The following is a 17,590-nucleotide window of genomic DNA, read 5'->3' as shown; positions in this document are numbered from 1 at the left end:
GCTGGGGAGGCATCTTCAGTCCAATTTCTCTGCAAGCGTTCAAGAGGTAAGGGGTGGGGTGTGGACAACTCCTCTGCTGCAGGCTTATCTGCTGCATCCAAGGCATCAGGGTAAAATCTCAGGCAAGCTCACTACAGAACATGGTGTCATATTCTGCCCTTACCCCACCTGAGAGCTCAGTGGACATGGCCAGATAGCGCTCGCTGCTGGATCACTCATGTCTGCAACCGGAGCACTCGTGCAGAGCTTCCCTGCATCAGATGCCAAATCTTCCCCGTCCCTCCACAGCTTTACAGATTTGCAGCGTTTTATTTTTGGAGCACAGAATTATGAAATCAGTGATGGAGATGGGCTAGTGCCGAGCAGGAAGAGGCATCACCAAATGCTTACGCTTCTTGGTCAAGTTTGATCTAAGGCTCAGCAATGTCTTCGGCAAACTCCAGAACAAGAGACATGACCTCACTCTGGAAACATGTTCTTTACCTGGTGAGACAGAAACTGCCTGGCCCTGCACCGGTCTCCAATATAAAATGGATCGTTCTTTAATAGCAATTTAATTAAGCTAGAACAAGTTGCCATGAAATCAGCCTTTTCCATGTACTTGGTTACAGCATTACTTCCCAGTCACTCCCTCCCCATCATCAGAAGATGCTGCACCAGCCTTTTGGCCCTGTGTCACTACACCGTGAAAATACCGTAGAGATCAGGACACCAAGAACTACCTTCACAAACCATCAGAAATAGAAAGGGCTTGTTCCTTTATTCTTTCTCTAAGTGTTATCAAAAAACACGGAGAACCAGTCTGATTTCTTTCTTTAGCTCCCTTCCGTTCGAATGGATTCATTTATTGACTGCAGAAACACAAGGTTACAGGAACAAACAGCCCGAGCAATGCCAAATGCAGTATTTCGAGCTGATTGACCCTAGACGGGGAAAGCCATTGAGGACTGACTCCTGCCATTCACAATTGGGGTGTTTCAAACACCTATTGATCTTGCAGCCTACACTCACCTTGTGGACTGAGTGTCCCGGAGGCACAGCAGCTCGAGGGGCTGCCAGGAACCACCCAGAGCTCACCCCAAAACACAGGGGATGCCTTCAGCCGCTGAGTGTAAGGGCAGGAAGGTGCTGAGCGTCTCTCCCATGAGAACCCCGACTAGCTCAGCTCACGTACCTGACGCCGAGTTGACCACAAATGAAACTTTTTTTGACTTGAGTTTACAAATGTAAACATTTTCTGTTACGCACGATGCAAAATGAAACAGCGCTTCTTACTCGTTCTTTTTTGAGGGGAAAAAGCAAAAAACCTGACCAAACATTTTGCACAAAGCACTTAGATGGAGAGGAAAAAAAAAAAAAAAAGAGACCAAACCACAACTATTTAAAATTTTATCAGCCAGCCTTTTCCACTTGCAGTAAGGCTTGCTCCCTTGCCTTTCTGCTTCCCCTGCCACAAGCAACGCTGCTGCTTTAATTTTTGTGAGAAAGCTGCTGCTGCCGAGCTAATTATAGAAGCTTGGATCAGAACCGTGTTGAAGGCAGCTTGACAGAACCAGCTGTTAAAATTACAGCTGGATCCTAACCTAGCTCTGAACATCCAGCTTCAGCTGGTGGTGGTGCCACAGCCGGCAGTGCCAACACCTTGCTTGGCCGACTCCATCCCCACTCGGACCCACGCGTCCTTGCCTGCGATTCTGGCTGCCTACGTGCTTTAGGGGAGCTGAAGCCATCAGCACGTTGCTCGTTGCTCCTTGATTTTCCTTGCACACCATCTACCTGTAAGAGGAATATTGATTTCCCGCCACCCCCATGCACCAGCACTGGGTCACTGCAGCGCTCGCGGATTTCCTGGAGAGCGCAGCAGCAGTCCCTGGCATCTGACCATGACCCAGAGGGGGCTGTGTGCCTGTACAAAAGGCAGAAAAAGTAAAAATGCACTGAAGTTATTTCTAAAGGAAAAGCTTTTGCATTTGCTGCCTTGTCCACTGTTTTCTGGTGCTGGTACCGCATGCTTTCCTTTTAGCGACGGGGGGAAGCGGCACAGCACCTTTCTTGGATTGTAATGGAGCCTCATTAGGTGGCATCCCTTTCTCAGAGGGGTCACCCTGTGTGAGAATCAGCACTTAAAAACGTTACTGGAAAGCACCGAAAGGCTGCTTCAGTCCCTGGGTGCACGCCGCCACCCTGCCGAGGCCCAGCACATCCCACCTGCCACAGGGACACACAGCGTGGGCACGTCCCCGTCACCTGGGAAAAAAAACAAGATGACAACCGTGCTGTGATCTCCCCTTGCATCTTTCCTCCTGGTTTTGTTAGCTAAACAGCTCTTTGATGTGCCTTGTCTGTGCAGCAGCACAGTCCGTGCTTGATGCTTACACCACCTGTACTGCAAAGCAGGCTGCTCTCGGAGCCAGGGCCGCACGAGGCTCTCCAAAAGCACTGGGTTTGCCACTGCTGATGCCTGCAGTGGGTGTCGTTCGTCTGGCAGGGAATTACAGGGGAGGTTATTTTATTTAGTGTTTTTTTTTCCTGATGTACACCTTTCCTTACCTCTACCTCTGAGCACTGCTGTGGGGTTTTTGCTCTCGGCTCGGGATGAGGCTGCAGAGCCAGGCGAGGTGAGCTGTCCCGCAGCACGCCCCACGCCTGCCGAGGAAGAGGAAGCAGCAGCCCGTTGTTTGAAGGCGATGGCTGCATTTCCCTCAAACCACCAAGGAGATGATGGGGCAAGGTTTCCTGAACCGAGTCCTGCCGGGGAGTTGTGTAACATTAAATACGGGGTTAAACCAGGAAGACATAAAAAGGTGACTGAACATGGGCAAGTGGCGATGCAGATGCTTTTCTCCCAAACCACAAAACACTGGGTCTGGGCTGAAAAAAAAAAAAAAAAAACCCTATGGAAATCTCAGCTTGCCACCTACCAGCTCTGAGGGCTGCCAGGCCAGCAGGAGGAGCCTGGGGGGAAGGATGCTGACCAAAGCCGCTCACCAACGCTCCTTCCACCAACTTCTTGTGTGTGACCAACCTGCCTGACAGCCCGGACATGGTCCAGCCAGCCACAGAGGAGCATGAGGGCTTTGAGCGGGTGCTGTGCTTGGCGCTCAGTGCCACGTCCAGCACCTCTCTCCTGGGTGCTGCAGTGCCCGCGGAGCCTGGCTCCCGGCATGCGTCACCTCCCGGCCACCCGCGGGTGATGTCAGTGAAGAGAACAGAAGCCCTGTCTGTGCCTGCATGAGAAGGAGGTTTCACGCTGGAGGGATGCTTGTGCTTTAACCCCCTCCTGGCCACCAGACTGCAGTAACCTCGACATGCAGCTTTAAAAACTGATTACATCTCTGAAGTAGTGGCGTGTTGGCGGGCATTCAGGTTTTAGTGTCAGTACGGACACCCACACACCCGCCCCTGCTAAATGCTCTTTGATTATAATCTCGCTGGACCAGGGCTGCTTTTTGCATCTGCACACCAGGGCACATCCGTACGGCATCTGGAGCACAGACCCAACCCCTTCGTAATGCTCTCGTGTGCCCTTGAAACGCAACGAGTGGCATCATTTTGGTGAGGGCTTTGTCCCTTCACTTGCCCCCCAAGTTTGTGCATGCCACCACCCCCACTGCTCCAGACACACTTGCTACTCTTTTCCTGCCAGGCACCAGCCACAGCTCGTATGCTCAGTTCTGCCAAAGAGGTGCAGCATCGCTGCTGCCCATCTTCGGAGGGCAGCCCTCATCTCCCTCAGGGCACAAAACCAGGTTGCAAGGGTATAGCAATGCCAAACAGGAATCGCTCCTGGTTTCAGCTGGGGATGGTGAAAACGGAGCCAGAGCTAGGGACGGACTAGCCAAGATCTCACAGACAAGGGGAAGGCTGAGCACAGCTTTGTAACAACATTTTACAGAACTCAGTAAGAGCCAAACCCGGCACTTCAGTTCAGCCAGACGCCGGAAGCAGCTGCTGGGAATTTACTGGAAACCATGATTTAACAGAAGGCACCAGTGATGCAATCATGGTACACACACCGAGCACCAGCAGGCATCACACTGTCATGACTTCCTCCCACAAAGCATCTTTGCTGGTGTCTAAATCTCAGTCGTGCAGGACTCTGCATGAAGTTTCAGCAAAATATCAGGCTGCCCTTAGCTTCCCTGCTTTTTAAGCAGCACTCCTCTTTTACTTCAATCTCCAGGTCCATGAAAGCTCTGCTTGCAGGGATGGGAGAGAGAAGGGCCATACCAAAAGCACCAGACTGTGATGGATGCTCTGCAGGCCACTGAGCATGCCTCACCTTCCCGATGCACGCTGCAGCCCTGCCTCAGTCAGCACGACGAAAACAAGCGCTGCCCATCAAAGAGAGGCACCAGCGGAAAACGCCAGAGCTGCGCTCAAAGCCCAGCTCTAATTCTCAAGCCTTTCAAGCAAAAGAAGAGACTTTCATCCATTTTGCAGCTATCATCAGATAACAGTGGCATTAAAAATCACCCAGAGCAAAGCGGCACTCCTCTTTGAGGCTAGGCGGTAGAAATAAATTAACTGATTTCTTTGTATTGAAAATTCCTCTCTGTGGGCTAAGGTCAAGGCTTGCTAAAGCTTTTGACAACTCTGTTGGCCAATCAGTCATGGGTTCACTGAGGTTAAATAAAGATTTACATTCACAGAAACTGCTGAAAAAAATCAGATCTTTGGGTGGAGATTACAGATGAAACCAGTATCTTCAGCAGTTCAACTCACAAAATAGAAGAGCCCATTATAAACAGCCTTTTCCTAAATTTCTATATATGGTGTAAATCAAGAGTCAAGTCACTGGCATTATAGGAAACTTGCCAGCATAAAAACAGAAAGGGAGGAAAATAAACTCTCTATTTGCATGGTTCTATTCACTTTACAGACACAGGACGCAGGCTGCGCTTTAAAGACTACTTATAGCTCTGCATCATCCATGTGGATCTTAAGACCTTTGTGGTATTCAGAGTCTAATGTAACTCAATGTTTATAAAGTGACACTTCAGATCTCGCTGCTGTCAACAGAAATATCGCTAGGATTTGGGGAGGACTTGGGGTTTCATGAACACAAACCATTGCAACTGCTTCACAGCTATTTCTCTGCTGCTTGAAATACCAAATACCAAACAGGTAGCAGAGATTACAAACTCACTTTTACTGGTGCTTACAGCCTGATTAAGAACGGCTCCAAGTTGCAAAGCCAGTCCCGTCGATCACCAGATTAGCTGCAGAATTTAGCATCTGCGAGCTCCCTGTGCTCACGCTGCAGCCCTGCAAGAAGTGGGCAGGCAGAGCTGCCGCGGCCCCGCTCAGCCTGGCACAGCCGCCTGCTGGCACCGAGGGCTGCTTTGTCACAAGATGTTGTGAACTGGGGGGGGGCAGGAGAGAAGGAGCACTGGGAAAAAAGTGCTGAAGTATTTATATCCCTGGCCACGTCACACAGGAGAGGGGCAGCCCGCGTACAGCTGCAGCGTGGCCAGGCACACCTGCCCCGCACCAGAGCCACGCTGCTGACCAGGCAGCTCGCTGCAGACAGAGTGAAACCAAATCCTGCCCCAAAAGGATTTGCATCACAACACTCCCCTGCAGCAGGCACTGGTGTCTGCTCATCGAATTGGGTGAGCTACCGATGATAGGCTTGGAAATGCTTATCATTTTTATTATCAGTATACATAATTTTAATATAGTTATATAATTTTTGTTGTTACAAAAAATAAAAAATTTATCACGTGGCTTTTCTTATCTTTCTTGTAAGCTTGGTGTCCTAGGGAACCAAAGCTTATGCAAGCATTGCCCGCTCATCTTCCCCTCTGGCTTTTCAGTGTCTTGGACAATCCCAACCAGATGCAGCTGTGATTGCTAAATGCTCCACTTCTCCTTGCTTATAAAACAACAGGATAATTCACAAGCTTGCAAAAGAAACAATTAAACTGACTTTTTTAGAGCCACTCTTGCAGCGGGGCAATGCCTCTTTTTTCTGAGCAAATGTCGCCTGTCTGCTCTCACCTTACACCCAACTGCACTGCAGTCCTGCTCTGCACTTGTGCAGTGCTTGTCACCATATTGCCATTGTCACCTGGGGAAAGTGAGAAGAGCTTCACTAGACTTGGTGGAAACATAAACAGGAACGTCAGCCAAGGATTCGTCCACATCGCGTTGTATGTGGTTGCAAAAATACAACAATGAAATAAATAATCTTCTTGTCAGTCTGCACGAGAGAAGCTGAGATGGCATCAGGCTACCGTTCTGAGCGCATCAGCTGGCTCAAGCCTTCCCAGTGCTAAAAGCAGCTCCTCATTCAGCTGGTAACACCTTTGCAAGAACAGAGTTTCAATTAGACCCTTTTGCTTAATGTGCTCACCAGCATGTACAGGATGCTACAGGAATCACCTACGACACTGCTGCCTGCCTAGGAGGAGATGGTGTCACACGACAGATTTCCATCATCTGTTTCGGGTTGTTCCCACACTCCCATTTCGTCAGGTGTCAGGAGAGGATCTCATTACCCACGGCATCGTGATGCTCTGAACACAGACCGGGTCTGATGTCAAGGCATTCTGAGAACAGAACCCAACGCAAGCTTCAACAGAGCAACAACACACATTCACACCAGCCAAGGACGCAGCCCTCACCTGCGAGCAGATAGCCCTCAGAGAGGTAGGACAGGGCCGAGAGGCCGCACTCACCAACCCTGCTGATAAACATGACCAGCCACCAGCCTAAAACCTTGGCTGCAACCCAGGGAGCTTCACCTCGAGGCCATGAGCCCCTTTTCCGACCGGCATTGACCCCCAAAGCGAACAAGAGCAGGGGCTCCGTCCCCTGCCACGCAGCAGCATGCAGACCCCCAGGGCCCTCCATGCACCCACCTGTGAAATGGGGCTCGAAGGCAAACACCGCCCACCGATACACTTCGCTCCTTCACTGAAAGCATTTGCATCAGAAAAGCCATCTTTGCCCAAGAAGTCAACACTTCAACACACGTTGTTCAGACACAGCAGCAGCAGGAGGGTACAGAAACCAGAGTATGCATTCCCAGCAATACCTGGAGAATTCACTTTCTGCAATTTCATGCCATTCCCATAGCCCCCAGGCCATACGCTCCCCTGTCTGAAGGGGGAGTTACCAGAAATCAGAAAAGGACGGGGGGGGAAGAAAAAACAAAACAACGAAACCCAAAAAGCCACCCTTGCCTATCTCGGTGCACAACCCACTGCTGTGACCCTGACACTGCTACAGGGCCTCAACTGCGACGTTGCAGATGTCTCTTTCAGCAAGCCTTTGCAGTAGCATCAATTTCTTTTTTGCTCCAACTGCCCTTCCCTGCGAGGGAACTGCGGCCAAGCCCAGGAGGGCTCTGTTGCAGGGCAGCGAGTTACTGGTACAGCCACATACGTGGAGAAGGACGCTGGTGAAAACGCCTCTCCTTTGAGCAGCACCAGAGCACGCTGCAGCACAAACCAACCATCCCTGCCCTCCCTGGTTCCTCAGGACACAAACCTCCCCCCACAAAAGCCCTCTCCTCTCTCCAGCACTCCCAAGACCCTCAGGCTGTGCTCTGCCAACTAACCAGGAGGAGGGGGAAATACGTCAGCCTCCCAGAAGCTCTCAGCTTACCACGATTCAGAACTCATCCTATCAGACTGGATGCTTCTGGCAGCAGCGATTTGACCTTCTGAAATTGCCTGTGACCCTTTTTCTCCCGCACCCACAAGGGAAAGGTGGGCAAATGAGAAGTTTGATAATTCTCTAACTGCCTTTTGAAGCTGTGAATTCACCAAAGCTGGCCACTTCCTGCAAGCATCTGACGACGAAAGGCAAAAAGCGTTTCACAGGGAAAGTCCGACCACCTTTCCTTTGCTGCCCTTGTGAAAAGCTGCAACCCTGCCATCTCCCATCTCCTCCCTCCACTACGCACTTTCACCCTCTCTTCTCACAGTCAACCACAGCTCAGAGGGCACAGCCCTGTCCCTGACCAGCCAGTCCCGTCCCCATCACCTCCACCATCGGGTCCTACTGGGTGTGCTTGCCAAGCCAAGGGGATGGTGCTGATTCACACAGCACATCCAGCTCCCTCCTGCACAAGCATTTCCTTAAGGACTGCGCGCATTAACATCTTAACAAACGACAGCAGCAGCCCTCTAGCTGGTGCTTTATTTCTGTGCTCTGGTTGCTTCTGAGGCTGAGAAAAACACAGGGCTGAAGCACAGCATCGCTGTGTCACTGCAGGCTCACTCGCTGAAACAGGGAAGTGACAGCAGAGGATGAGGTCTGTCACTTAAAATACTTGGGTTTAAACTGCAACACTGCTCACCACTTTGTCTGATCACGCCCAAAATAAACCGCATTACATCACTGCAGGTCAGGCTGAACTAATACGGGTATCTTCCTCGCGGTGAGAAGGAACATATTCACATCCCGTGCGTTTGCTCTAGTCCTTTGCAGCCTTCCAACTGTGCAAGCGCCGGGAAAAATTAATTCAGGTTGTTTCCCAAGTTATGCAAGAGCCACATGGAATAGAAAGTGCACAGATTTTACTATTTCAGGGTGTTCTTTCATGTCTCATAATTTACTGTGCTATTATATTTGCAGACAAATACAAACTAACACATAAGCAAAGTCATCTCTGGGGTGTCGAGAGAACACAGGGCAAGTGAACGGACACCCTCAGCCAAATGCCCAGCCTTCAGAGCTACCTGGGTAGAGCTCACCCTTCTCAGACCTCCGTAATGACAATGAGATCTAGTCCACGCTACAGATACAAGGAATATAAACCAACAGAGGCTAAAGCCATCTAAGGCCGCAGCGCCACCGTATTATCTCACGCTGCGGAGCGATAGGCCGCCACCCTCAGACATACAACCACCAATCAAACAATCAAGGCCTTTTCCGACTTCCATCCCAAAGGGCAGGGTTTAAATCTTCAGCCTGTGTAAATCTCAATTCCTTCGCCGTTTTTACGGGACCTAGGACAATTTGCATCAGCTGAGGAGCTGCAGCCTCCCATGACTGAAGAACGGAAGCAATGATGCTTGCTGGCATTTACATCCTCCCTCCTTGCAAAGGATACATTCCCATCCCGAACGCCTTTGGGAAATGTCTCAACGTGAAAGACACGCAGCAGTGTGTGCTGTGAGGAAGGGAGAACTGCTGCTCCCCTGTCCTACTAAAATGGAATGGTATTGGCATGCAGATTTGGTAGCAGCACGTTTGATCTGCAAATCTTCTCCTGTTATTGACTGCTCTTCCACGACCCGATAAATTAACAGCGCTAGGACGTGCCAGCCTATTTATAGAAAATACAAGAAAGCAGCATTTGCAGCAAAGTTGCAGCAAGCTGCGTTTGGTGAAGCTGTTGCTTGCACGAAGTTCACCCCGTGCTCGCCATCTGTTCACACTGTGCTGGAAAGCACCTCCACCCTGGTCTGAGAGCCTGTAAATCACTGCTGAACCATCTCAGTGACCTTATTAAATAACAATACACGGCACAGATAATCTCTCAGCAGTACGTACGTCTTGTACGTCTGCACCTCACTGGTGAGGCTTTGCTCTCCTGGGCTTGGACTCTTTAAGAAGACCAGTGAGTCAGAATCTCTCTCTCCCCCCATAGAGATGACCCTGCCTTTGTTTTAGTGTAAATAACATCAAGTATTTGGTCAAATGATTATTCGTATGGCCTTGGCCACTACTACAGCTGGTAGCATTTAAGCCAGAACCCAATCCGCCGTTGTCCCTTGTATCCATGGTGCTCCTCTGGCTCCCTGAGAGCACCCCCATCACCGCATAGCAGTGAGTTTCACAACTGGCTTTGGAAGGAGGGAAGTGCTAACAGCATCCTTGCTGGAGACAAGGGGATCAGCTCAGGGAGCAGACCAGCAGAGAACAGTCTGCTCGGATGTGTGTGGCTTTAGCAAGGCCGGGGAAACACCACGTGTACGTTCAGAATTGCCTTGTTTGAACTTTGTACAATCAATCTGGTTTTAGGAAGCAGAATTCCTACTGCCTTCCGGTTTCCTATTAGATACCCTGCCTGAGAGACACTTGACACAAGCTGCTTGCTCTCTGCAGCTCAGTGTCTTCCACACAGCAGCACCCTGGGGAATCTGCAGCATCTCCCCCTCCCAGCAATGGTGAGGCAAAATGCACCCACCAAGCAGCAACCAGCTGGAGCTCAAAGAAAAGCTTTGGCACCGGACCAGCTCATTGCATCACGAGACAGGATTCGCCTCACCATCCAGCTGAGGGTCACTTCAAACCTTTAAATCTTCCAACAGCTACCGACTGCCAGTTCTCACATCCCCTCCAGCAGAACATCTCAGTGCTGGGTCCTGCATGGAAATCGCAGTTGGAAAGATGCCGTAGGAGGCAAAGAAAGAGGGGAAAAACATTCTGCCCAATGACAAGGAACAGTAAGGCAATGGCAGAAGGGAACTCAGTCGGTTTCACACTGATTTATTTGTAGAATACTTTTTCAGATGCATCTTATCTGCCTACCATCAATTGTGCAGATATTAGTCAAAAAAAGCCGGGACCTCTGTTCTGGTGAGCTTTGTCTGCATGGACTGCATGAGCACCCAGGGCTCACCCACAACGAGCACCCGACAACAGACCGACAGAGTCAGCGTTTCCAAGAAAAAGGTGCCAAATCCTCTTACACAGACTGACATCTCTGTTCGTCGCCCATTAGCTCTCTCTGACTGCCCTTCCCATGCTCAGCCCACGGGTAAGTGCTGTCACGACCCAAACTGTAAAGTTACGCCATTTTTTTTCCTGACAATCATTAAGAGATTTAACACCAGGTAAAGCAGTTTCATTTGCTAATGTTAAAGTGAAGATCCAAAGATCTCCCTGCACCTTGGTGGTAATGGGAAGGGTCCATCAGAAGCCAAAGGCAGGCTTACAGGAGCTGACGCCTCCCTTTTGCTTTCTTCTCTTGGCCACAGGCACATCCCCTTCTCATCTGTGGCCTGAGATACATTAAAGCAGCTGCATCTTTACCAATTTATCATAATGCTCCAGCTCTGAAAACACTGTTCTACTTCCTCCACACCTTCCTTGGTTAAAATAAATCTATTTGATAAAGAGTAATCAAAAGCAACCAAACGAACTAACTTTCAGCACAACATTTGGAAAGCATTGCTGTAACTGCTGCCAATCAACAGCAGGGGAAAACAGCCAAGCTCTTAAAGAACAATCACACAAACCTTTCAACTGCCTCGAGTTCCAGATCGGAACTTGACGGCAATTAATACCACCCTTCACTTCCAGAAGTCAGTGCCTGTGCCCCATTAAACTCCCCGAGAGGGGACAATTAGCTGGAGACTGACAGTAATTGAGTCAGTTCATTTATCAGAAGGGATAAAACCACCCTCAAACACATTAATGTGTGGGTCTTAAAATCAGTATTATTCTACGCCACTGCGCAACAAACGTATCAGTAGCATGAGGAACACAGCCACAGCATTAATCAGGATTACCGGGGTGTAAATAATGTTTTGCCTCGTGAAGTCTGTCTAGGACGATCAGATTATTTAGCTCTAATACTACAGTTGAATTAAGAGCTCAAACGTATAAAAGGGTGTATCTAAGAATCGATAGTGGATCACCGAAGCATTTAATCACTGTTTTACTAATCTTCTTGCACTACCTGAACTCAAACTGACTCCTTGCACTAAAATCAATGGTGCTAACATACTCATTAATGATGGCTCATTCAGAGGAATGAAACCATAAAAGTTTGAAAAACTAACCCACGGCACAGGAGCTGGAAGCTGCAGCTGTCAGTGGCGCATGGGCTAACACCCAAAGGCTTCCTGTGGGAGCAAGAAACTCCCTACAATTTCAGTGGAAGTTCTTATAAGGAATCTTGTACCAAGGGAAAATGGCCACGACTGCAGGTGTAACAGTGTGTCCCAGAGAGGGGACATCTGAAGCAGGGGCCGTGGATCTCCAGCCATTGCTCCTGTCTGGGGTGAGGCTTGAGAACCTGCTTGAACATTCAACATTGCCCACACCAGGGATTTCTGTTCACACAAGGTGTGTGTGTTTCCCAACTCCATTGTCTGCTGCCTTACATCACTTCCCACCACAGAGGGCAGTTTCCTGTTGGTCCAGGGGCTATACAAAGCCTTTTGGAGCTATGCATTGCCTCTGCATCCCGCACTCGTGTCTCTTGTTTATACTTCTCACCAGCAGCCAATGAGTCTGCCGCATCCCCCTGCCAGGCTCCCCTATGTGACTGTCTCAGCGCTGACCTGCACATCTGACACTCCTGTCCTGAGACTCATTTCTCCAAGGTCTGTCAGTTCGGCTGCGATAGCTTCTGCTTGGCATCTACAGGCTCCAGGCAGTCTCTCCCCAAAGGACTTTCTGAAGACGAGAACACTGAATTTCTGACTAGGGTTTCGTCAGGCTGCCTGGAAAAGGATGTTACTCAAAACTGCTCAAAGATAGCATTTTCTTATTTCTATGCAATTGTTGAGCAAATATCAGAATGCAAAACTGCCCTTGGGATTGTAAAATGGAATTAAATCTTCCAACAAACAACAGAAAATGGATACCGACATCTCTATTAGCAACAAAATGTTTCATGCTTAGAAATTGGTAATCTAACACCCCTCCAGGGAATTCAGAATGGTGAGAAAAAATGGTCTAAGGCAACACCGGAGAGAAAGCGAGATATACATAAATTTAAATGAGACACAAACTGGGTGTGGGGTGGGCAAGAGGGCATCCTTGTATCAGTCCCACCCCAGTGCATCCCCATTCAGGAGGTCATGAATGGAAAGCAATTGCCCAGATGCTCTGCAGCTCCCAGCAGCGCTGAACCCAGCACGAGCAGGCACATGAGGATCACTCCACACAGGGCGCATCCTCCAAGCTGCTAAGCTGGATCACTCCCTGCAAGCAGTGATAAGGGCAGAGCAGGGACGAGTGATGTGGCTGAGCTTCTTCTGCAAGTGCCAAACTCCAGCCTGCCTTGGATGGCATAGCTCAGACAAGCTCCTTGATAGCACTGGTTCACACCAGCTTGGCAACCTGGTGATCCGGCACCGTACACAACACAAGCCACGGCCCTGGGAAACAACTGATCTCAGTGCAAGAGCCAGAGAACTGAAAACAGTGTCCTCAACTGAGCTACGTCACGCTGTCCAGCAGAAGAAGCATGGTTTGGCACAGGCAGAAGCACGGGTATGCAAGCACACTTCAGGAGCTGTTATGGTGAACCAGAAAGGGTAAGTTGGCACTGGAAGTTTGGTCCCCACCTCCCTGCTTTGTCCAGAAGAATGAACAGATGACATCCTGGTTAGCATCGCCAAGGTAATTTACACAGCTCCCATGTTGGATTTTGATGATGATACAATTCTCAGAGAAAATACACAGAACTAAAAAAATGGTACACAACCTACAAGGTGCCCATCAGCCTGCCTTTCTTGCCTCTCCTTCTCCCGCAAGTGTTGTACATTTAAAATGGCTTGCCATGTTCTCTTTTATGTTCTGCAGTTAATGGTGTTTGAACTTCAAAGAGGAGAGAAAACCCTATCCCTTCACCATGCAGTCAAGTATTATGCAACAGCATTACTGAAAAAGCAGCTACAAAATACGATGCTAAAATAAACTCCTGTTTGAGCTCTTCCTATGGTATTTTTCAGGAAGTTCAGAACACACTGCCCTTCTGCCCAAACAACACTGAAACAAATACTTCTCTCTAACCAGGTACACCCTCTTCTTGGAGTCAAAAGGAGTAATTGTGCTTAAAACGATGCATTTGCCTGAAGTACCCAGTTGAAACTGGGCTTTTATATCTAAAAGTTGCACGGTATGAAATGGCAACGTATTCCTGGGTGAACGTTATACACATACTGGCAGATAAATTCCAAATCTGTCTAGGAAACCAACAATTTATCGTTAATACAACACGTCCGACTCCAGCAGACTGTTTGGAAAACCTAAAATGTGCAGCATACTATGCATGAATATGGATAACACACACACATGCACGCACATTATGTGCAGGTTTCATATATAGAAAAAAGCGGAGCAGAAAGACTCTAAACATAAATTGAGACTATATGAGATCAGATTTTAATTGAAGTTTTAATAGCAGCAAACTGCTGGAGCTACCTGCTTGTTATTAGTCTTGAAAAGCAGAATGAAAATAGAATTTTAACCTTTCATCTGTAACATGGTTCTTGGTAATAAAATTATCCCAGAGTCATGCATGCACATAGCTGGTGTCAACTCCTTAATATGCAGAATAAATTAAAGGCCACTTACATATAGCAAAAAAGTATCCAGTTAATTTCATGTGCTTTCGTGCCAGTCCTTATGCTGGTGCAGCTGCACAAGGAACCTGGCCAAGCCCTGCACCTCCTCCTTAAACTCTGCCCTTCTTTAAGAAAACTGACTCATTCTCTGAACCTGGCCCTCACTGACCATTACCCAGACTGTGTCATTAATCCTACTTCATCTTTCCACAGCAAAAGCCACCATGATGAGACAAACACCCTTACCTCCATTTTAATGTGCATTTACGTCTCCGGCTATCAGAAATAAAATCACTGGTACTTTACTGACTGTGGGTGAATAGCCCATTGAAGTCAACAGAAAGACTCCTGATAACTCATTTCTTTCCATCAGGCATTGACATTGCCAATATTCCCAATCAAATACATGGAACACCAGGCCAAATCTTGTCCAAAAAATCATACTGTCTCTTCCTCTTTAGTGCCGTACAAGCAATAATCAATATAAAGAAAATATAAACAGATACAAGAAAAATAGAAGGTGCTGGACATCAAAAAACTTATCTGCCAAAAGTTTCTTTCACTACCTGCAGAATAAGGCTCCTGCTTCTCACTGTGAATGAATTCTTTCCTTTCGTATTTGGCTCTGATCCACTGTTCCCGCAGCAGTCTGGAAAAAAAGAAAAAAAAGAAAAAAGTAGACACGGTCCAAGATAAACTAAGGAAGAATCCATAATCGTTAATTCTACAATCAAAATACAACTGTGATTTAAAAGTCTTCTGAAAATTAAATTGCACACTTTGGAGTCAAGGGCTTCTTCCACTGTGTTAGAGAGCAAATCAATTGTTTTATTTTATTGGAAATTTACTAAGACCTACAGATTTAGCAAAATAGCCCATTTCCTTCCACCCACCCAATCAGCCTCTGCACATAATTCCCTCAGTATAGGAACAATTTTAAACATAAGCTCCTCAGACTGGATTCTTTAGTAAATGGGATCATTGAACAACAACAAAAAACAACAACAAAAAAAAAACCAATAAACATAAAAGAGAAAAAAACTTTGCCTTAAAACTGTCAGTATGAAAACTGAAACTTGGTACATTCAAACTTAGAGCCTGGACTGCTTACCCTAAGAAAGAAATCTATGACACATGGTGGAAAACATGTCTATTATGAAGTCCTCTATTCTTCATGCTGAAAATGATACCAAGACTTCCAGAAAGGAATAAACAACCCAGACATTATAAATATATTTTTGTTATTTTATTTTAGCATGAGTACTGGAATTAATGAAGGACATAAGTAGTTTAAATCTAGAATAAGATAGCAATTGCTTCAAACAGCTCTAACTGTGCTTTGTTAATTGCACAGGAACCTTAAATAGCCCAGGCAGGCAGAAACACATGGAAATAACGGCATGTGTCATCCCAGCTTCACAGCAGACATTTAGAAGTGGCCTACACTGATGACAGTGAAAGATCCCCCAGCATCAGGCGTGTTCTGTAAAACCCATCACACTTCAACACATCAACACCCCGCTAACGAAAACTGTTGATATGCTTAAGAATCTCCGCTTTTTTTTTTTTGCTGACCGCACAGATTTAACACTAGCTTCCCAGCAAGACACATTCCAGAAATGTTCGAAGAAGATAAGCGTACTGGTATTGCTTGTGAAAATTCATCTGGGGGCTACAGCAAACAAATAGATCAAATTTGCAAGATATTATTCAAACAGAACCGTGGGTGTAATAGGTTTCCTGGAAGTAAAGAAGGAAATTATCACATGTATTTTATCCCACCCATTGTTTCATCTCCCCACCCTTCTCCCACAAGCCTCAGGGAGCAACACAGCTTCGCTGCATCCAAAACTCAACTGGGAGCTTCTGCTGTAACAGAAATAATGCACTGAATCTGCCTTTCCCACTTCTGTTCCTGTTTTCAGGACTGATCTTTAGTCGTTACACACATCTGCAAGTTTCACTGTGAACTCGGAAGGCAAACACCCATCCCTCTTCTGCTGCCACCCTGTGCCACGCTCTAGTCTGAGGATAACCCATCCTCAAACCTTCATGGGGGGGTTCAGATGGGCTTCGCAGAAGCGTGCAAGGGGGTCTTCTGGGCTAAGCAGGATCCTCTTTCTCGATCCGATACCTACAACACTGTAAATGTAGAATGTTGTTGACCCAGAAGGAAGAATTTAATGGCCTGTTTCTGTATTCTGCTGCTCATCAAGAAAGCTACAGAAACTTAACCAAACAAAATCAACATTAGTACTTAAATTTGTTTCTGTTCGTGCAATTTTCCAGCCTGGCTGCTGCAGACAGCTTGCTGTCACTGTAGCCAAACTTGGACCTTTTCAACAAGACAATTAGGAATTTAACGATAAGGAAGAGAATTCACACCACCCTCGGCTCCAGCTGACTTCAGTGGGTTCAGCAGGAGCTGCAGCTGTTCGGAGCCTCTGAAAGTCAGCCTTCCAATGCAAATGTTTAAATAAGGTTCATGCGCAGCAATGGGAAAACACTCTTGCTCTATAATGCAAATACTACAACAGATACACTCTGCTGGTCTTACGCCTTAGGGAACAGTGCTCTGCAATGACTTATTTCCCGTGACGCTGTCAGTGACAGTGGTTCAGTATCTCCACAGCTGTTGTGCAAGAGAGCACAGATTTATCAGTCGTGAGGCACCTAGCCCAAGTGTACGTCCTGAGAAGCTGCAAGAAGCTCTCGGTAACCTCTCCCAGCACTTGGGCCAGGCCACAAGTGGCTCCAGTGGCAAGTGCTATGGCAGATAAGACTATGGCCACGCTGCGTTCCCAGCTCACACAACTTCCCACCACCTCACACGTTCTTTCTTCCTTCTTCATCATCACAAACCCGGGTTCTTTCAGCAATAAATTTCCCAAAAATCAAGTTACACCAAGAGCAGCCCGCAGTTAGGACGACTCGGTGCAAGGCCGGCAGCTGCAGCTTCTGCTCCAGTTGTTATTTATAGAAAGCAGAACAGCTCTAGCAAAAGAAACTGAAACAAAGGCCCAAGGAGGACGGCGAGGAGTCCAGCATCTCCTTACAGGAGACTAAGAGGCTGAGCAGGGACTTGACCATACTCAGTACCATGGACCGGAGGCAATCCTGCCACAAAAAAAAAAAAAAAAAAAAGCTTTTGAGTCTGGAGTTAAACCCTAGTGTCACTGGCAATCCTTGCGTGAATCTAAACAGGAATTTGTCTCAGTATCTACGGGATCTGAAAGCAATCAGAGCTCAGGGCCAAGCCAAAGGTCCCTAAGCCATATAGTCCCTCTACTGTTTCCATTAGACTTCAGAACTGATCTCCATTTCAT

General features: G+C 47.7%; 1 protein-coding gene across 2 annotated transcripts in view; it reads right to left on the bottom strand.

Moving 5' to 3' along the window:
- ADAP1 (ArfGAP with dual PH domains 1) overlaps positions 1 to 17,590 on the bottom strand; it is a 58,019-nt gene that overhangs the window by 21,329 nt on the left and 19,100 nt on the right. For both annotated transcript variants that reach the window (XM_035548764.2, XM_035548765.2), the window contains exon 4: positions 14,831 to 14,913. In XM_035548764.2, coding sequence (XP_035404657.1) covers positions 14,831 to 14,913 — 83 coding nt within the window. The remainder of the gene's footprint in view (positions 1 to 14,830; positions 14,914 to 17,590) is intronic.

The sequence above is a fragment of the Cygnus atratus genome, chromosome 15, assembly GCF_013377495.2.
Source record: "Cygnus atratus isolate AKBS03 ecotype Queensland, Australia chromosome 15, CAtr_DNAZoo_HiC_assembly, whole genome shotgun sequence".
Classification (NCBI taxonomy): Eukaryota; Metazoa; Chordata; class Aves; order Anseriformes; family Anatidae; genus Cygnus; species Cygnus atratus.
This window is presented reverse-complemented; position numbering and strand designations above follow the sequence as displayed.